At 35.1% G+C, this 22,485-nt stretch overlaps 1 protein-coding gene across 1 annotated transcript; it reads right to left on the reverse strand.

The window, feature by feature from the left end:
- Positions 1–696: 696 nt before the first annotated feature.
- Positions 697–1,380, reverse strand: LOC138885001 (pentatricopeptide repeat-containing protein At4g19890-like). Its single transcript, XM_070165883.1, has 2 exons — positions 1,274–1,380; positions 697–1,210 (listed from the first exon to the last, which is right to left on the reverse strand). Exons 1-2 carry the CDS (start codon positions 1,378–1,380, stop codon positions 697–699), a joined length of 621 nt encoding a protein of 206 aa, XP_070021984.1.
- Positions 1,381–22,485: the final 21,105 nt, after the last annotated feature.

Consider the following 22,485-nt stretch of genomic DNA (forward strand, 5'->3'; position numbering starts at 1 on the left):
TTGAGTGCCAAAAGAGCTTCTTTCATGTTGATTCTTGCATCTGGTGACAATGAAGTGCAGCTTAAACCCAATTCCATGACAGAAACCAAGCATTGCATCTCTGCATTTAGAGATTCTTCCTTTGGTCTCATTAAATCTGCATCCACTAGTTGTGTAACTCCAGTAGGAAGCGAGTCGTTCACCCAATTTCTTATGCTTAAATCTCCAGTAAACATTTCATCGCCAGACCCTCCTCCTCATGAATGCTTCCAACATCACAACACCAAAGCTATACACGTCGCAACTTGTTGATACAAGTCCATCTTGTCCTTACTCTGCAACGACAAGTGAGAAATCATCAGCTCAAAGTTTTTTATAATAGTTCCACAGATGAATGATGATGCGAGAAAGATGAAGAAGTTTAGGTACCTGGCGCAATATATCCAATGGTCCCAATAGTCTTAGTTTGTCTAGGACTATCCTCTATACCTAACAGTTTTGCAATACCAAAATCACTTAAATGGCCAACCATGTTTTGATCTAGCAAAATGTTGCTAGGCTTCAAATCACAATGCACCAGTGGCTCTGAATAACCGTTATGGTGATAGTCCAAAGCCGATGCTACATAGGTCATTTATGTGGTGTATGTATGCATATCAGCGCTGATACCAGCTTTGACCATCTTACTGAAAAGGGCAAAAGCTTGTCTGTTATCGGCTATCTTGCAGTGTAGGTGTTGGCATTAGGGACCAAACCTTGCTCTTGCATTCTGCTCAAAAGCATCTGTGCTCGATTCAATTTTTCCTGCTTGCAATATCTAGCAATAATGGCTGTATAAGTATGCACATTAGGCTTGTAGTTGTCACTCTTGACAAGCTTTAAGAATAGTCCAAATGCCTTATCCATCCAGCCCTTCTTGCAAAGGCCGTCAATCAATGCAGTATGAGTAAAAACATTCGGTTTTAAACCTTTTCTAACCATTTCCTGTAACAACTCGAACGCATGCTTAATTATGCCTTTTTTACACAATCCATTTATCAAACACGTATAATTGATAACATTTGGAGCCAACCCCAATTCAACCAGTTGATTAAAAATCTTCAGTGCTCTGTTAACAGACCCCTTTTCACAAAAAGCGCTCATGATTAAAGTGCACGTCGCATTATCTACAAGAAACCCCCTTTCTAGCATTGCACTTAGCCACCTATCAGCTTCTGCAACTCTACCCATCCTACAATAAGCAACAACCATTGACTAGAAACAAAAAGAATCAGGACACGCTCCTCTGTCACACATTTCGCCGAACACCTTCTCTGCCATCTCAGCATAGCCCATCTCAGTAGCAACACTAACAACAGAATTCAAACTCCGAGCATTCAAAACCAACCCTTGATTTTGCATCTCAAACAGCTCAATGGGTGGAACCGGCCCGTGACGGGCCTAAGCCCATATGGTCCTGGGCTAAACGGGCCGGGCTCGTGGGCTTCACGGGCCCAGCGGTTTTTTTTTAAAAGACAATTTCTTGTAGTATCATGGCACTATTAAAAATATATATGTAGTATATATGTAGATCTAATTATTAAAGTGCTTGACGAAAAAGAAAAATAACAAAACAATAGTAAAACACTAAATTGTCATGCATAATATATTGTCTTGTAGTATATATATTGTATCTTATGTATATATATTCTCTTATATATTTTCTTGTAGTATATATATTGTATCTTATGTATATATATTCGCATAATATATTGTCTTGTAGTATGTGCTTGACGAAAAAGAAAAATAACAAAACAATAGTAAAACACTAAATTGTCATGCATAATATATTGTCTTGTAGTATATATATTGTATCTTATGTATATATATTATAACTTATTACTTATATATTTTCTTGTAGTATATATTGTATGTTATGTATATATATTCTCTTATATATTTTTTTGTAGTATATATTGTATCTTATGTATATATATTCTCTTATATATTTTCTTGTAGTATATATATTGTATCTTATGTATATATATTCTCTTATATATTTTCTTGTAGTATATATATTTTATCTTATGTATATATATTCTCTTATATATTTTCTTGTAGAAGTATATATATTGTATCTTATGTATATATATTCTCTTATATATTTTCTTGTAGTATATATATTGTATCTTATGTATATATATTCTCTTATATATTTTCTTGTAGTATATATATTGTATCTTATGTATATATATTCTCTTATATATTTTCTTGTAGTATATATATTTTATCTTATGTATATATATTCTCTTATATATTTTCTTGTAGTATATATATTGTATCTTATGTATATATATTCTCTTATATATTTTCTTGTAGTATATATATTGTATATTATGTATATATATTATAACTTATTACTTATATATTTTCTTGTAGTATATATTGTATGTTATGTATATATTGTAGCTTATAAATAATTCTAAGTAAAGACAAAGAAATAATGCGAAAAGATATTCAAGGGTATGTCTTATAATTTTTATTACCAAAAATGGCACATCTTTCTTAGTCTTCCTTCCCCCAATTGAATGAGCACAACAAGGTACTAATACCACCATTAGAAGGAAAAAAAACTAAGGAAGATGTGCCAAAATACAAGTTACATATTAGTCTATGTATTATCTCTAACAAATCTCATAAATCCTTCAAGGTTCGGAGGAGGTTGCGTTGGTGGTGGTGGAAAAGAAGCTTGTTCATCACCACTTCCGGGCGAAGCCGAATCCTCCGCAAGTTCCGCTATCATTTCTTCATAAGCTTCATCTATCGCCGGTTGTGCTTCTGCAATTCCAAAGTTTCTTCTTTCCGAGCGGATCCAATCTCTAAACAGTACTAATTTTTCCAAGCTATCCCTCATAGACGCTCTATGATCACCTATTTGCAGTCTTGCTTGACTGAAAGCGCTCTCTGATGCAACAGTTGAAGCTTGAATTGATAAAATATCCCGAGCCATCCTTGCAAGAACCGGAAAATGTTTTTCCCTTGCCTTCCACCATTCCAAAAGATCAAAAGAGCCGTCTGGATTCTCCTTTTCAAGTCCCTGAGACAAATAAACTTGAAGCTCATTTAGATGTGAAGTTTCATCATAATTATCACCTTGAGAACCCCTGAACTCCGTCCAAGATTTAAGAGCTTTTAAGCCCGCAGCTCTTTTAGACGATTGTGAGCTAGACGAAGTAGGGGTTGGAATAGTTGGCCTAGCATGCTCTAAGGCAAGTTGATAAGCATTATAAACTGTTTGAGCATTAATTTTAATTGAGGCTTTTGCATCTGCAAGTGTAGCAACTTCCTCATTTGAAAGATCTAAAGCCTTATAAATATTTGAATACCAAAAATGAGGACCTCCCAATTTCATTGTAGGATTTAACATTGCAGCAAGACCATAAATAAGAGGGATAGGGAAAAAATATTTTTTAAACTTTTGTTTCATTTCATTTATAGCAAGTTCATAAATGTCCCCACCCTCACCAAATTCAACAAACAAATCAGATAGTGCTGCAATATAAACTAAACAGTTTGAAATAGTAGGATAATATTGCCCAGAAAATGCATTTGTAGCAATTTGAAAATGTTCTAAAAAATCTAAAAGAATTTTAACATTCGTCCAATCTTGAGTAGTAAGCATTTCATCATCATCCTCACCACCTACCCGAGAATTAAACGTTGCATTAATTGGGTTTCTATATTCATATGCAACTACTAAACTTTCGTACATACAATTCCATCTAGTCGGGCAAGGTTTAGGAACCTTTCTTTCTCTAAGGCCATATTCATCACATTTTTTAAAATACTCTCTAAGTCTACTTCTACGGTTTGAATAAAAAAGCCAATTAAGAGCCATTCTAACCTTTTCAATTTCTATGTTTAATATTCGCATACCATCACCGACAATTAAATGATAAATATGACAAATACATCTAACATGGAAAATATTAGTAAATGCAGGATTTAGTGTTGTTGTAAGCATGCCTATAGCACTGGTGTTACTAGAAGCATTATCCATTGAAATTGCCATTATTTTATCGCTAAAGCAAAAATATCTACAAATATCTGCAACAGTGTTAGCTATAAACTTACCTGTGTGACGCGAATTAATTATTCTATATGCAATTATGCGTTTTTGCATTATCCATTCCTCATCTATCCAATGACTTGTAACAGTTAGATAATCACAATCATTACCACTTCTACCAATATCAGTAGTAATAGAAATCCGATTAGGTATATGAGTAAATAAATACCGCAAATATTGTTCATATTCATGTTTGAATTTATAAATATCACTCTTAACTGTTGCGCGAGGCCAACCTTTATAAGTAGGATTAAAAACTCTTCTAATATAATGAACCCAATTAGGATTAGAAGCAAAAGTATAAGGTAAGCACATAACAGTAATCATCTTTGCTAATTCTTCACGATCTCTATTTGGATCGTAATATAAAATACCTCCGGTGACAGTGTTAATTCCTGGTTGAACTAGATTTGAACCTGTACTAGGGTTAACCGCAGAATCTACACTTGTCCCCTCTAGCTGCGCTTTCATTTGAAAAAATCTAGCCTTATCTCTAGGGTGTGTTTTTATGTGCCTAGTCAAACTACCTGTGCCGCTACGGTCTCCAGTATATTTATGCGACATTAATTTCCCACAAGTTTTACACTTAACCTTATTTTGTTCTCTTACTTGAGTAAAAAAATTCCAAACTAATGATGTTTCTAGGCGTTTAGCAGGTTCTCTATTAAAAGTAAGAGTTTCTACAGGTGGGTCGGCCGGTGCATCAGTTGGGTTATTAAGAGGACTAGTAGGTGTATCATCTAAATCCGGTGCTTGGGTTTCATCATCATCCTCATTTTCCTCATTATTTTCTAAGATAGTTTCATTAGGATAAAGAGCATTCATAATTTCATCATCTAATGTTTCACCTGGTGCAACATTATGACAAAATTCACTATCGGTAAATTGAAAACAAGGGTGATCACTATCAAGAATTACGGAAGGAGGAGGACGTCCAGGTTGGCGACTACTTTCAACTTGCTTATATTTTCTAGGTCGGGGAGCCGGGGGAAGGGTAGTTGGTTGGCCACTACTTTCACGGTTTTATCTTTTCCTTTACCAAACATTTTTTTCAAATAAAATGCCATATTAATTATAATTATGCAAACTAAACCACACAAAAATATATTCTTAAAACGTAAGAGTTGAAACGAGTTTACCGGATTGCCGAACAACTTCTTGAAAATTGAAAATCGTTGAACACTTGAAAACTTCAATTCAACAACTTCACAATTTTTCACGAAATTTCAACAATAAATTAAGTAATTGTAGTAGAGAGATTGAGAGAGATTGAGAGATATTGATGAATTGGTGAATAAAAATGAAAGAATGAGGGGGTATTTATAGTTGAGAAATGGGGAAAAAGTGTAATTATATAAAGTTTGGGGTTAAAATAAAGTTTGGGGGCTAAATGGCCATTTTCTAAACTTAAAAACGGTCAAGTTGTCAGCCCAAATGGCTAGATTTTAAATATGGCAGTTGGAGAATTTTAAAAACAAATTTTTATTTTTTTTAAAAAAAATAGCCGTTGGGCCCGTTAGGCCCGCCAGGACCGGCCTAGGCCCGGCTGACGGTCCGGGGCTCGTGGGCTAATCTATGAAGACCGGCCCGTCACGGGCTTCTCAGGACCACCAGGACCGTTAGGCTCGTTAGGACCGCGGGCCCGGTCCGGTCCGGTTCAGGCCCGGCCCACCAAGCAGCATTATGAAAGGATACAAGCTAAGAGCAGACACCGAGTACAATGCAACTACACTATCTAATCAACACCATTACTATTCACCATTATTTTAATATTATCTTTTATTATATAACACTTTTAATTTAACTTATTATAATTTTATAATTAATTAGAGTTTTTATATCATATCTTTATAATATTAATTTTATATTTTAATTTTAGTGTATAATTTTAAAAATTAATTTTCGTATATTTTATTTTTGGATAATTGTAATTTAATTTTATTATGTTATAATTGTATAAAAATATATAACCGTAAAAAAAATGAAAAGTGCAAAACTGAAATATAATATGTTGTTAATAAATAACACAATGTTCATTGACTATCATAAAAATAAATATTTAATACAATAGCGACTGACATATATTAAATTGAAAACACATTAAATACATAATGGGAAGAGAAAATTACAACAATAATCTAGTACTTTGGAAGGCTGCTTTCAGATCCACCAATATCATTAAAATATTAAGTGCATGCTCATTTTTGTACTTCATAATGCATTAATAGAGCATTTATGGGAGCAACATACTAATCTTGTAAGTTGAATATTTATGTAAAAATAATACTAAATTTTACGATAATATAATATATATTTAATTATATCTCATCCATGATTTTATTTTTATTTGAGTTATACATTAATATGTATAATGTATAATATTTGCTTATAAGTTATATTATTTAAAAATTAAAGGTATAAAATAAAAATTAAAGGTATAAAATAATTATATTAAATGGCTATATAAGAAAGAAATATGAATTATATGGGATAAATATGTAAAAAAAAAAAGAATTTGTTTTATAAAGAAAATAATATAATATAGAAGAGAGAAGAATATAAAATAAATATTCTTTTTTGGTGTAAAAAATAATGTAATGGGTTGGAGTTACTTTGAATTATTTTGATGTTTACACTATTTTGGTGTAAAAAAATGGTGCAAGGGTTGGAGATGCTCTTACTTTGAGAGATTGTTGGGATAACGGATTCAATAGCCCTCACAGACACAGAGGATCTAATATAATAATAAAAAAAAAATATTAACCTTTGCGGTCATTAGTACTCATTGTTTTAATTTTTAGAATAAAATCATGTTTCACTAAAACATCATTTGGACTGTAATTAAACTCTTCATTGTTAATATTGACTAATATTATTTTATGCGGGATCGAATTTAAGTAAAAGTATGTGTACTAACAATATTTTATCAGAGTATTAAATATTGTATAACAATCTCTCTATTATTACTTATTGCATAACAAGTTTTCTAGGAGTATATGTTGTATAATGCTACAAAAATTTAGGTCGTATTGTAGGTAATCCATCAAATGAAAATATATAGAAATCCAAGGTATAAGAGAAATAAATCTGTCAAGTGTAAAAATAGCACGGGCTAGCTAGTTTTCAAACTGGTCATTCAAAAATAGCCAGCGTTTGTCAAATCATTAAAAAATAGCCACTATTTTGCTGCAACAAAGGCCGGTCCAGCATAATATATACTGGAGTTCGGTGCATCTGTGTATGAACTTCCAGCATATTATGCTGGAACTCCAACACGCGGAAAGTTCCAGCATAATATACTGGAGATGCGAGCACCTGTGTATGAACTTCCAGCTTATTATACTGGGCCAGTATACTTTGCTGGAACTCCAGTATATTATGGTGGAGTTCCAGTATACTTATGCTGGAACTCCAGTATAATATACCAGAGTATTTTCCGGATTTTGAACAGTGTTTTCATTCAGATTTATCTTTACATGAAAAGTGGCTAAATTTCGATTACTTTTGAAAGTGTGGCTATCTTTGAATGACCACTTGTAAATCTGGTTATTTTTGAATTTCTACCCTGTCAAGTAGATCAAGTTAGAATCCACTCTTAATGAGATTAAAAGAAAGAGAAAAGATAAAAAAAAAACAAAAAAAAAAAAGAAGAAGGTTTTTTTTTCATTCTTATACACTATTGGAAACTTTATTACCCTAAATATTCATGTTTAGTAAATTACCCTACCTACACAAGTTTTGTTTACAAAATATATACATTTCACCTTAAAAGGCTCCCAATCCATTATTAGTGCATTCAATTAAGGGATTTAGTTACACTCTTTTCCTTTTTTTTCTCCTCTTCTCTTTTTATATTTTTCCTCCGCCTTAAAATTCTTGACTACTTTTTTTCTTCACTATTATAATTTTGGAAAGCTTAACGCAGCTTAACTCGTTGTAGAATCGTTTGCATCAAGCAACATCGCAAAAAATACCAACAAATTAAAGAAATAATCAAAGGGAGAAAATAACAAGCAAGCAAAAAGATGTTCTTTTCCTTATAAGCTTTTTCTTATTTTCTTTTTTACAATGTATTTATCAAAAGGAAGCTACCATAAAAATGCAATCCTTTAAAATCAAGCTGAGCATTTGAAAAGACAAGGGGAAGACAAAAAAATCGACCATAGGTTTCAATCATACTATCAGAGATGGCGTGGGGAGTGAGAGATGGAGCACTGCGATCAGAAATCTATCAGAGATGGCGTTGAATCTGGATTCTTTTCAAAAGCTACTCGTGAAGAAAGCAGTATACGTCGACGAATACACCTTTGCCAAAGCCTCTCTCACCTTCCAGTTATATACAACTACAATATAATACCACTTAAATATAATTTTTATATAATATATCTTTTATATATTTTGTATCTAATTTATACATAGTAAAAATAAATTTCATATAACCAATTATATATTATACAATTTATCTACAATTTATATACAACTTAATTACAAATTTCACATATTATTTCTACCCAGTTAAATACTACTACAATAATATACAATTTAAATACAAATTTTATACAATATATCTTTTGTATATTTTGTATCTGATTTATACATAGTAAAAATAAATTTCATACAACTAATTATATATTATACAACTTATTTATAATTTTTATACATTATTTCTACTTAGTTATATACAACTACAATATCATACAACTTAAATATAATTTTTATACAATATTTTTCAACTTTCATACAATAGTTAAATAAATAAAAGAAAAATATATAAATAACAGAATACAATTTTTCTACAATTTTACTACAATTTTTGCAGTATAATGTATGTCATGTCTTCTTCTTCGTGTTTCAATGTGAAATTCAGTCAAAACCAAGTCTAATCTTCACCAAAATCCCTCAAAATTGAGATATAAACTCCAAACCATATTCCCAATTATTAACAATAACACCCAATCCAAATAAATAATGATTTTTAAAAATCCAAATTTGAAATTCAAAGCTTCAAAGCTTTTTAATGGCTGTAAATGGTGGAATTGCTGCTCTCTTTTTCTTTGCTTTACATTATTGAAATTTGGGATTGAGAGATAGAGAGAGACGTAGAGAGAATTCTCAATTATTTGCAACAACATCAAATCCAAACAAATAATATTTTTTGAAAACCCAAATTCGAATTCAAAGTTTCAAAGTATTTTAATGGTTGTCAATGGTTGAATTACTGCTCTCTTGTGCAAGATACGTGGGGAGGGGGTGGGATGTAGAGAGAGAAGCGAGGGGGAGTGGAAGATATGTTAGAGTAATTTGTCACGACCCCAACCCCGGTCATGATGGCGCCCAACACACTGCTAGGCAAGCCTGACCATTCAACAACATTATCCCAAATTCTTATTCAGATTATAGATAAATATCACAGAGAATTTACTAAGTCATTTCATTCAAGTGTATCATTAATAATAAAATCTGCGGAAGTTCGATTAAAATAACACACCATAGCCCAACAGAATACGGTGTCACGAATATGAGCCTCTAATACAGAATATCCACCTATTACAAGTCAGTCTAGGAAAAATAAAGAATAAAAGATAGAGATAGATATGAGAGATCAAGGCTGCGAACGTCATGCAGCTACCTCGATACTCCCGGATACTGCTGCTCAGCTAAACAAATCCTCACTCAGCCTGTAGTGTACCTGGATCTACACACAAGGTGCAGGGAGTAATGTGAGTACTCCGACCCAGTGAGTAATAAACATAAATAAAGGCTGAGAATAAGAAATCATGGAAAAGTACAAAGTAAACTATAACTGGCAGTTTAGAACAACAAATAGTGAAGCAACAAGCCAATTAAGTCAGAGTACCAAATACTGAGACAGGTATAACAGATAAAAACAAATGCATGAGTGCAATGCAATGCATATGATGGTACACTCTAGTACCCACTGCGGCGTGCAGCCCGAGCCATCCATTTATTTATCGTCGACGACGCTCACTAGGGGTGTGTGCAGACTCCGGAGGGGCTCCTACAGCCCAAGCGCAATATCAAGCCATCTCGTGACATCAAATCTAGGCCCTCGGCCTCATATCAATCTCAGTATAATCACCCAGGCTCTCGACCTCAATATCAATGTAATCAACCAGGCTCTCGGCCTCAATATCAATGTAATCAACCAGGCTCTCGGCCTCAATATCAATATAACACTGCTGCGGCGCGCAGCCCGATCCATGCTCAGTCCAGAAATCATCATAAGCCCCTTGGGCATTTGTAAAACAGTAGTTCTCAGCCCGAAATATCATTTAGAAATATCATTTAAGTTTTCAAATCTTAGAAAGATGGCTGAGTTTGCAAAACAGTATTTAAAACCTTGGACTGAGGTCAAATGATATGCAAAATATGCGAAAGCAGTGATATCAATCCCTGAAGGATTCAAATAATTGGCAAGAAGCCTACAATTGGAAACATGACTGAGGATATAAATTCTTTAACAAAATAAGTGAGGAAAACCAGTCAAAAATCCCCTAAGGGTTCTACAGGTCGGCACAAGGCCCCAAGCATGGCAACAAGCCCAATTCACAATAATAAAGTATACGTCTCAACCAAAAATGTAGTAAAATATCTCTCGGGACGGACCAAGTCACAATCCCCAACGGTGCTCTACCCCACGCCCGTTATCCGGCGTGCAAGTCACCTCAATATAGCGTTACGATGTGAAATTCCGGGGTTTCAAACCCTCAGGACATCATTTACATCAATTACTCACCTCGAACCGGCTACTTCTTTAGCTCGCGACGCCTTTGCCCCTCGAATTGGCCTCCACGTGCGTCGAATCTATCCAAAATCAGAACGAATATGTCATAATATGATAAGGGAACAAAGCCCAATCAAAACAATCGAAAAATACCAAAATTCTCGAAATTAGCAAAAACCCGAGCAAAATACTACTCCACAATGCCTTTTCCTCTCAAATCGACCTCCGAATGCCTCGAATCTAGCCACAATAATTCGATTCAATCAATAAAAATTATAGGAATTAATTCCATATGGAATTCTACACTTTCCATTAAAAATCCGAAATTGCACTCAAAATTCGCCCGTGGGGCCCGCGTCTCGGAATCTGGCGAATCTTATAAAATCTGACAACTTATTCCAATACGAGTTCAACCATACCAAAATTATCAAATTCCGACAACAACTCGACCTCCAAATCTTAATTTTTCATTTTTGGAAGATTTTGCAAAAATCTTGATTTCTTCCATTTAAATCCGAATTAAACGATGAAAATAACCATGGATTTATGTAATATAAACACTTTCGAGTATAGTACTTACTTGAGTTGAAATCGCGAAGAACACCTCAAAATCGCCCAAGAACCGAGCTCCAAAAATCCCAAAACGAAAATGAAGAAATCAGCATTTTTGGTCCTTAAGTTTCTGTCCGCCCGTCACTAAAAGTCAAGTTTCGTCACTAAAAGTCGTAACTAAAAGTCCAGTTTCGTCACTAAAAGTCGTCACTAAAAGTCCACCAGAGACAGCTTTACCAGCCATATTCAATCGATCATAACTTTCTGTACAGATGTCTGAATGACAAATGGTTTAAATTTCTGGAAACTAGAATACAAGAGCTACAACTTTTATGTTTTATACATTTTCTGATTCAATATATATTTCGATATATAAGCTTCCAAATTAGCCTCCTCGCATCAGAAATTTCAGGGAAATTTCAAAACAGCTTTATTAGCTCTTATTCAATCGATTATAACTTTCTGTACAAATATCCAAATGATGAATGGTTTATATTTCTGGAAACTAGAATACAAGTGATACAACTTTCATGTTTTATACATTTTCTGATTCCATATATATTTTGAGATATAAGCTTCCAAATTAGCCTCTTTGCATCAGAAATTTCAGGGAAATTTTAAAACAGCTTTACTAGCCCTTATTCAATCGATTATAACTTTTTGTACAAATATCCAAATGATGACTGGTTTATATTTCTCGAAACTAGAATACAAGGGCTACGACTTTCATGTTTTATACATTTTCCGATTCCTTATAGATTACGAGATATAAGCTTCCAAATTATGCTCCTCGCATCAAAATTTTCGAACCTTCTTGTCAAAAATCCAGCAAGTTAAATTGGCCTAAAAATGGCCCGAAACCATTCTGAAACTCACCCGAGCCCCTCGGGACTCTAACCAAATATGCCAACATGTCTTACAACATCATCCAAACTTGCTCCAATCATCAAAATACCTCAACTAACACTAAAATCATCGAATTACATCGAATTCAAGCCTAAGTTCTTTTAAAACTTCCAAAACACACATTCGATCAAAAACCGAACCAAACCATGTCTGAATGACCTGAAATTTTGCACACACATTAAAAATGACATAACGAAGCTACAACAACTCTCGGAATTCCATTCCGACCCTCATATCAAAATCTCACCTATCAACCGGAATTCGCCAAAATACTAACTTCGCCAATTCAAGTCTAATTCTACACCGGACCTCCAAAATTACTTCTGACCACACTCCTAAGTCCCAAATCATCCCCCGAAGCTAACTGAATCATCGGGATTCAAATCTGAGCCCTCTAACACATAAGTCAACGTCGAGACTGGGCTATGAAAAAACTTCTATTGGACTTAATGCGTGCCTTATGATATGTAAAAAATGGCGTGTAGTAGCCACTAATTAAGGGAATCTTTAATTTTTATCTACTAATTATAATGCTCAGCAGAAATAGCCACTACAATAGGAAAAAGATAGTTTTACCCTTTCTTCAATTCTTATATTCCCAAACCCTTGTTTTATTCATTTAGAAGAGGGAAAATTTGAGAGCGAATATTTCAGGGCTTTCGTGTGTTCTCAGCATCTGTATCATCCTCGCATGCAAACGAGTTGCAGTTAACCTTTCTCCTTCTTCATCTTCTCTGCATCGAACGATTGAACTAGTATTTTTTTTTCTTTTATGCATTTTTGTTTTTGTATATGTGTAATCGCGATCAATGTTGTGTTAAGTATGTGTGAAATTTCAAAAATGATCATTATAAGTTGATTTAGTGTTGGAGAAGTAACGTATTTTTATGATGCTTTTATTCTGAACTTTTTGGCATTGAAATGTGAGATGTGTTTGTGATTCAATCAATATATTTGATTATGTAAGGACATTTCATAAAAATAGTCGCAGGAATTCTTAAGCTAACTGTGTTTATAAATTTTTAGTTAACTGTGTTCATAAAAGATAAGGACCAAATGACATTAACTTTTGAACTTGGAACTCAAAGTTAAGGACTGGGTGTCCTTAACTTTTGAACTTGAAAATTGAAGTTAAGGACCAAGTGTCCTTAACTTTGGAACTTGAAAGTTGAAGTTCAGGAACAAGTGTCCTTAACTTTTCAATTTGAAACTATAAGTTAAGGACTGTCTGTTCTTACTTTTTTAACTTGTAACTCTAAGTTAAGGACCAAGTGTCCTTAACTTTTGAACTTGAAACTATAAGTTAAGGACTACCTATTCTTACCTCTTTAACTTGTAACTCTAAGTTAAGGACCAAGTGTCTTAACTTTTGAACTTGAAACTATAAGTTAAGGACTGCCTATTCTTACCTCTTTAACTTGTAACTCTAAGTTAAGGACCAAGTGTCCTTAACTTTTGAACTTGTAAGTCAAAGTTCAGGACTAAGTGTCCTTAACTTTTGAACTTAGAATTCAAAGTTAAGGACCATGTGTCCATTAGTTTTGAACTTGAAACTTGAAGTTCAGGACCAATTGTCCTTAACTTTTCAACATGAAACTATAAGTTAAGGACTGCCTGTCCTTAACTTTTTAACTTGAAACTTGAAGTTAAGGACCAAGTGTCCTTAACTTTTGAACTCCAAATTTGAAGTTCAGGACCTATTGTCCTTAACTTTTCAACTTGAAACTTTAAGTTAAGGACTGCTTGTCCTTAACTTTTTTACTTGAAACTTGAAGCTAAGGACCAAGTCCCTCCAATTAACTATAAGTCCTAATCTTTATTTTCTTTTTCCTTCTTTGTAGTGTGATAATGGAAGGAGATCGTGTGTTCGAGTTTGATGTTTGGCGTAATTTTATGATATATTGGAAAGGAGATTTAAAGTATAAGGAAACAAGCAAAAGTTTTTTGTCAAACAGGAAGTGGAAGAAGTTGAGGGATGGTATTTTCGGAAACTTTTTCTGTTTACAAAGTGTGAAGTTTTGTGGTAAATTTATTCACAGTGTATTGCTTTCAGAAATTGTAAATAATGACCCCGATTGAATGACATTCAAGGTTTTTGACTGTGAAATTAATTTTACACGTGACACATTTCATATAATTACTGGCTTAAAGTGTTATTCCTCATCAAACATCAAAGGTTTACATGAAAAAGAGAATAGGCTTTCGAAAGTCTATTTCCCCGGAAAGGATAGAGTTGAGTTGGGTGATTTGTTTATTACTAGTCACCCACATGGTACAACTGCATCATTTGTAGGCAGCGATGATGATGCTGTGTGAAAAGGTCATCACTTGGTTTAAAACAAAATTTCTGTGTTCTGAGGCCTTGAAAACCTCGTTTAGAGTTACCTCGATTTGCGTGCGCAGTCCGGACGTGTAGTCGGAAAGCTTAAATATGATAATCTGTGAAAAATGATAAGTTTGATTATAAAATGAGCTAATTTGACATTGGTCAATATTTTGGATAAACGGACCCGGACCCATGATTTGACGGTCCCAGAGGGTCCGTAGGAAAATATGGGACTTGGGCGTATGCTCGGAATCGAATTCCGAGGTCCCAAGCCCGAGAAATGAATTTTTAAAGGAAATTGTTTTTTGGAATTGTTTAAAGAAATTTGATTAGAACATGATGGTATCGGGCCCGTATTTTGGTTCCGGCGCCTGGTACAGGTCTTATATATGATTTAAGACATTTATGTGGAATTTGGTGAAAAACGAATGTCATATGACGTGATTTAGACTTAAATTGCAAAATTTATGTTTAAAGAAGTTTTGAGAAAATTTCATTGATCTCGAGACTTAGTTTGATATTCATGATGTTATTTTGATGATTTGATTACACGAGTAGGTCCATATGATATTTTTGAGTTAGTATGCACACTTGGTTTGGGTTCCGAGGGCTCGGGTGAGTTTCGGGTAGGTTCGGGATGTATTAGACTTAAGAACCAGAAGTTGCAGGTCTTTGAACTGCCAATGCGGTCCGCACAAAAACGTGTGCGACCACGGAAGGGAGGCAGTGCGGTCCGCGGTCGGTTTCAATTGTAAGTCATTTTTAACTAGTTTTCTTCATTCATTAACATCTTTTAACATGATTTCAACTTCAAATCAATTATTTTCATGGGAGAAATTGGGTGTTTTGGGTAGAACCTAGGTTTTTCAAAAATTGGGGATTTGGACCTCGATTTGAGGCCCGATTTCAAAACAAATTACATATTTGAGCTCGTGGGGGAATGGGTAATCGGGTTTTGATCACGTGGGCCCGGGGGAGATTTTGACTTTTTGGGTAAAACTTTTGAAAACTCATTTTCATGCATTCAAAATTGATTATTTAGCGTTTATTGACGTAATTAAGTAAATTATGACTAGATACGAGCGAATTGGCGGTGGAATCAAGGGGTAAAGCTATAATTGAACCTTGAGCTGTGTTCGTGGCATCGAGGTAAGTGTTTGGTCTAACCTTAGCTTGAGGGATTAGGAGTTGTGTCCTATTTGCTATTTGTTTCTTGCCGAGTACGACGTATAGGCATGGTGATGAGTATCTATACGTTGGTGTCAAGCATGACCGTGAGTCTTATATTATGATTTTCATGATTTCGTTGTATTATTGATGCCTTGGTGAATATTTCTAATTGTTGTATGAAGTTTGTGGAAAGAATTGTGACCTATGAACATTGAGGAGCGTTGGCTCAAGTTGTATAGCGAAATTGTGAAAGTATAAGTGACAATTGAACTTTTAGAGCATTGACTCGAGTTGTGAAAGTATAAGTGATAGTCGAACCTCTAGAGCATTGGCTCGAGTTGTGTAGTGAATTGTGAAGTAAAATTGAGAAAGAGAAAAGATCATTATGTTGTCACCATTGCCAGGCTATTGTTGATTTATTTGTTGTTCCCTTGTCGGGATTTAATTAACTAAAAAAAGATTAAGATATGAATTAACTAAATTAATTTGTTCTTGTTTTATTTGTATAAATGGAACATCGTACTTGGATGTACAATAGGAATTATCCTAATCGGAAGGGATTGCAGGAGGATTTTGTAGAAGGGGTGAATGACTTTATGAGACATGCAATGTCATTTTCATCATACCTAAGTGAAGGAGTAATTAGGTGCCCTTGTGTTAGGTGCGACTGTAATTTGGAAAACCGGCGGAAGTTAAGCATCATCTTTATAGGAAGGGGTTTATAGCAAATTACTTTGTGTGGACTAATCACGGAGAGATCAATGGTAGCCATGGGATATTTCATAACATGGTTATGGGTGAAAGTAATAGGTCAGTGGAGAATACAAATTGTGATTCTAGAATTCATGATATGGTTGCAGATGCTTTTGGGATGCACTTAGGGGTGAGCCCAATGAAAATGTTGAACAAACTCCTAATGATGACACAAAATATTTTTATGAACAGTTAGAGGAAGCTAGTCGTCCATTACGTAATGGAAGTCCGCACTCTGAGCTGTCTGTTGCATCAGATTACTAAGTATTAAATCTGATTGAAATATTTCTCACGCAGTCATGGACTCTTTTATTGACCTTATGAGTGAACTAGTTGACCCTAATATCAAATTACCTGGTGATTTCTATAAGGCAAAGAGATTAGTTTCTAAGTCAGGACTTTCGTTAATGAGAATTGATTGTTGTGAAGATGGTTACATATTATATTATAAAGATGATGCAAATTTAAGCAGTTGTAAATTTTGCGAAAAGCCTCGTTTGAAGAGGCTTTCTAGCGGGAATATGGTCGCTATCAAGGCGATGCATTATTTACCTCTTATACCTAGGTTAAAGAGGTTATATGTGTCGATGAGTTCTGCTCCTCATATGAGATGACATTTTAAAAATAGAAGGCCACCTGGTGTTATGTGTCATCCTTCAGATGGAGAAGCTTCGAAGCACTTTGATAGGACATATCCAGATTTTGCTAGTGAACCAAGGAATATTCGGTTAGGTCTGTGTGCGGATGGCTTCACGCCTTTTTCTGTATCTGTGACAGTATATTCATGTTGGCCTGTCTTTCTTACACTTTATAATCTACCACCCGAGTTGTGCATGACTAGTCCATATATATTCTTAAATTGTATTATCCCCGGTCCACATAATCCGAAAAGTTTGATAGATGTATATTGCAACCTTTGATTGATGAGCTGAAACAATTGTGGTACGATGGTGTTGAAACATATGACATATCAACCAAGCAAAAATTCAATTTGCGTGCTAATTTAATGTGGACAATTAACGATTTTCCTGCGTATGGAATGTTGTTTGGGTGGATGACTGATAGGAAGCTAGCTTGTCCTTACTACATGAAAAATAGTAAAGCGTTCACATTGAAACATGGCCGAAAGCAATCATGGTTTGATTGTCATCGTCAATTCTTGCCTCCTGATCATGAGTTTAGAACGATGAAAAATGCATTCAAAAAGAATAAAATGGAATATGATTCTCCACTTCCGATACTTTCAGGTGAGGAAATTTGGGAGAGGGTCTAGAACTTCAGTAAAGTTATTGAAGCTCCACCTTATAGATTCTCCGGATACGGTGTTACTCGTAATTGGACGAAACAGAGTATATTTTGGGAGTTGCCTTATTAGAAGGATAATCTTCTCCGTCACAACCTTGATGTCATGCATATTGAGAAGAATTATTTTGACAATTTATTCAACACAGTAATGGATGTTAAAACTAAGACAAAGGATAACCCAAAGGCTAGAATGAACTTACAAGAATATTGCAGGCGGCCTGAATTATACTTGCAGACAGAAAACAATGGTAAGATATTCAAGCCCAAAGCAAGTTACACATTCACTTTGGAGGAAAGATGGAAAATTTGTGATTGGGTAACAAAATTGAAGATGCCTGAGGGTTATGCGTCGAATCTTGGGAAAAAAGTTGATATGGAGGTTAGGAAGTTGAGCCATTTGAGAAGTCATGATTGTCATGTTTTCATGGAGACCTTAGTGCCTATTGCATTTTGTGGTTTGCCTAAAAGAATCTGGAAACTCATCATAGAGATTAGTTTGTTTTTCAAAGACTTGTGTTCTTCCACATTAAGGGAAGAAAACCTACTCTGGATGGATCAGAACATACGTGTAACTTCTACTAAGATGGAAAAGATATTTCCATGTGGGTTTTTTGATGTGATGGAACACTTTCCAATCCACCTTGTACACAAGGCACAACTTGGAGGGCTTGTTCAATGCAGATAGATGTATCCGTTTGAGAGGTAATATTATAAGTTTGATGTAATTTTCTGTTTTATTTGAATGTTCTTGGCTAACCTGAAATTATGTAGAACAATTGGCAAATGCAAACAATTTGTTAGGCAGAGGAATATGATTGAAGGATCTATATGCAAAGCTTATCTTGCAAAGGAAACTGCTCATTTTTATTCTTATTATTTCGAGAGTAATGTGCCATGTGCTAGGAATAGGACCAATAGGCACACAGTCGAATGTGTAAATGATCCATTATATCCGCATATGTCCATATTCAATCAACCAGGCCGATGTTCTAAGGATGTTAGAAAGAGAAGTTTGAGTGATATGGAGTACAAGTCAGCTACACTTCATGTGTTGCTAAATTATCCTGAAGTTGTACCCTTTCTCAAGTAAGTATTGATTTAGTAGTTATCAAAATATAAAATTTACTGTGATTACAACTCAATGCAACTACTAATAATATTTGATGTGTCACAGTCACTTCGTGGGTCAATTTGGCCATGATGCTGTATATACGAGATTTGATACGTGGTTCAAATAATTTGTAAGTTTATCCTTAAAATATTCTAATACTATGTAGGTAAACAATGTTTGGAAGTTATGCTAACTTATGATTTTTTTAACAATATGTAGGTAAATAATCCAAATAATGGTGTAAATCAATTTTTGAAAGATATATCTTGGGGATATGGGCTTGAGGTCACAACAATGTCTAAGTACGTTGTGAATGGTTATATGTTTCATACAGAGGATTGCTCTAAAAATAAAAATAGCAACAACAGTGGGGTGTGGGTTCAAGGTGGTGATGGAAACCAAGTTGGAGATATTGATTATTATGGTGTGCTCAAAGAAATAATAGAACTAGAATATATAGGTTAGCCATTTAAGAAATTGATACTCTTTAGATGCAAGTGGTTTGACCCAAATCCAATAAGAGGCACAAGAGTACACAATCAATACAACATAATTGAGGTTAATCATACGAGGGAGTATGATCGCTATGATCCTTTCATAATTGCACATAATGTTAGGCAAGTGTATTATGCTCTTTATCGATTGCGGCGAAATACGTCTGACTAGTGGGTTGTAATAAAAACTAAGCCTTTAGGTAGGGTGGAAGTCGAGAATGTGTTAGATGTTGCATATCAAAACGATATCTCTAGTGTTCACCAAATAGTGGACGAACTTTTAGAAAATGATTTGGAACATCCTGAACACATATTGGAAGAATTTGATATAAATGAAGTAAGAATTATAGAAAACGAGGAAGAAGAATCAACTGATGAAGCTCAAACTAGTAAGGAAGAAGAATTCTCGGACGAGGATCAATACGTCGATAAGCTTTAAAAAGTTGATTTCTTTAATAACTCTCGTTTATAGTTAGTTTCTTTATATGTTTCAATCTAAATATGAATTATATTATGTAGATGACAAGCAAGGGCCAAAGTAACAATGACCCTACTGGTTCTCGGGGTCGAGAAAAGGCTAGGAAACCAAAGAGGAGGGTAGAAGATAATACTCAATCTTTTCCACCCTCTTCAGAGATGCCTATGCCTATGCCTATGTCTTTGCCTCTACCTCAGGGCTATTCTAAGATGCTACGGCATCACGAGCCCTACACCTTCGTGCAGACACCAGGTCTTTCATCACAGAGCCATAGGACTATAAGTCCGTCATACAGTCCACCTGCCTCACGACCATGTGGATCGCAGCTATCTGTATCGCATCGATCCATGTCACATCCACATGGATCACAGACATCAATATCACAACCACTTGGGCCACAACAATCATTATCACAGCCACTTGTGGTCCATCCAGCTATGTCGCAGTCACAGGGATCACAACTATCTTCATCAGGGACTCCATATATTTCAAGCCTTCACCTGCGAGATACTAGCTCTGACACCTTCCTACACCTTCCACACATGCCTCAGATATACATGCTTCGAACAGTGATGCTGATAATGATGAGGAGGTGCATTATGATCAATATGACAGGATCATCATAGTCCTTAAGGGTGATGGGTAATAGTTATTTGTTATTTTTACGTTTATTGTTTTGTACAGTTTGTACTAAAATATTAATGTGTTGTTTTTATTAAATTGCAGGTTCATCCCGAGTAATATTACTACGAGGATAATCACCAAAGCCACCAAAAAGCTTTATGATGGCCCTTATGCGACTTGGAGTGAATTCCCATTCTCGCTGAAGGAGCAAATTTTCAATCAATTTAAGGTATAAATGTTCTTTTAAGCAATATAATTATTTATATTTATGATATTTCCATATAATATTTAACTTTTGAAATATAGAGCAAGTGTGTATGGGAACACCGCTATAGCGCGGAAGTGGCTGCAAATTTTTATCTCAAAGCTCGCAAGCGGTTGTCGCATAGTTTCTCCAAAGCTAGAAAGTTGAACCAGAAGCCTGACTGGTTTCTTCATAATTTATGGGAGGATTTGCAAAAGCAATGTCTTACCGCAAAATTCTTAGAGAAGAGCGAAAATGGAAAGATAGCTCGCGCATCTGAGAAGGGAGGATCCTTACGCACTGGAGGTGCGATCAGCCTAGGGACGATAAAAAGAAGATTGGTACGTAATTACTTAATTTATTTTAATTTTTAAAGTATATCTATTCTGTTTATTAACTAAAATTTATGAGTTTTCACGAAAAGAAGTTGGGGCGTCTGATGAACCAAGATGAGCTATTCAAGGAGACTCTTATTGTAAAGAAGAAGAAAGAGTCGAATCAAAAAAGGTGGGTCGAGGGCCAAGCCTCGACTGCACATGTAAGTTTTCACTTTTTATTAAGTATTTTGATTTACTTTTATATAAATTTTGAAATACTAATTCAATGTAATTTTTCTTATAGGGTCGCTTCACAGCTGAAGCGGAGGAATTCATACGCAGTCTGCTACCTAATGAGTCGGGCGAGCCAATCCAACCTTCGGACGAGGATGCTGAAAGAATGTGGACGAAGGCTGCTGGTGGTCCAAAATGGGGGAAGGTATACAGACTTCCTACTAAGAAATTCCATCGCTATAAGTGTAGAATGCAAGGAATAGGGACTTCCTCGCAAGGCGAGCAACTTGATGGGGAGAGCCTCTCCGCTATGCGGGAGACTGTGACAAAGCTCACATCCGAGCTAGAAGCGGCCAAGGAAAGAGAAAAGCTTAGAGATGCTCAGTACATTGGCATGCAAGCTCAGTGCCAGGGCATGCAAGAGCAGCTCAAATCTCTCCTAGCTTCTGGAGATTTTCCGATTCCCTGGTCTCGTGAGTCATCGCCAGAGGCTCGACTTCCCCGTGCTCGTTCCTCCCGTCCTCCCCGTGCTCGTTCCTCCCGTCCTCCCTGTGCTCGTTTCTCCCGTCCTCCCCGTGATCATTCTTCCTGTCCTCGACAAGTAGACCCTTCTGTATACCGTCTTGGTGATGAAAGTTCATCAGACGGTGATGATAATGATGTGCAAAACACTCCTTGACTTTTATATACTTTGAACTAGACAAATAGAACCGGTTTTTGAATGGGCTTGTAATAAGCGTTAACTTAGTTTTGTTAGCTTAATGTGTTAGTTCTATTGAATTTTATACTTTGTTGGTTTTAATGTTGTTGTTAATGGTGTTGTTGTGTTGTTGTTGTTGTTGTTGTTGTTGTGTTGTTGTTGGTTTTGTTGTTGGTATTGTTGTTGTTGTTACTTGTAATAGGGAATTTGGTATGCTGACAGGTGATGTAGCTGCCAAAACAGGCAGTTTCTGCTAAAATTATACCCAGAAAAGTGACCAACTTTAGTCATTTGTTGGTCGCTTTTCTATTTAAAAAAAATATTTTCTGGCCAATAGCGACTAAGGTTGGTCGCTAATTAACCCAGATTTCCTAAAAAGCGATCAACTTTGGTCGCTATTCTACTAAAAAAAATATTCTGAAAAATAGCGACCAATTTT

Source organism: Nicotiana sylvestris, chromosome 2, assembly GCF_000393655.2.
Source record: "Nicotiana sylvestris chromosome 2, ASM39365v2, whole genome shotgun sequence".
Lineage (NCBI taxonomy): Eukaryota > Viridiplantae > Streptophyta > Magnoliopsida > Solanales > Solanaceae > Nicotiana > Nicotiana sylvestris.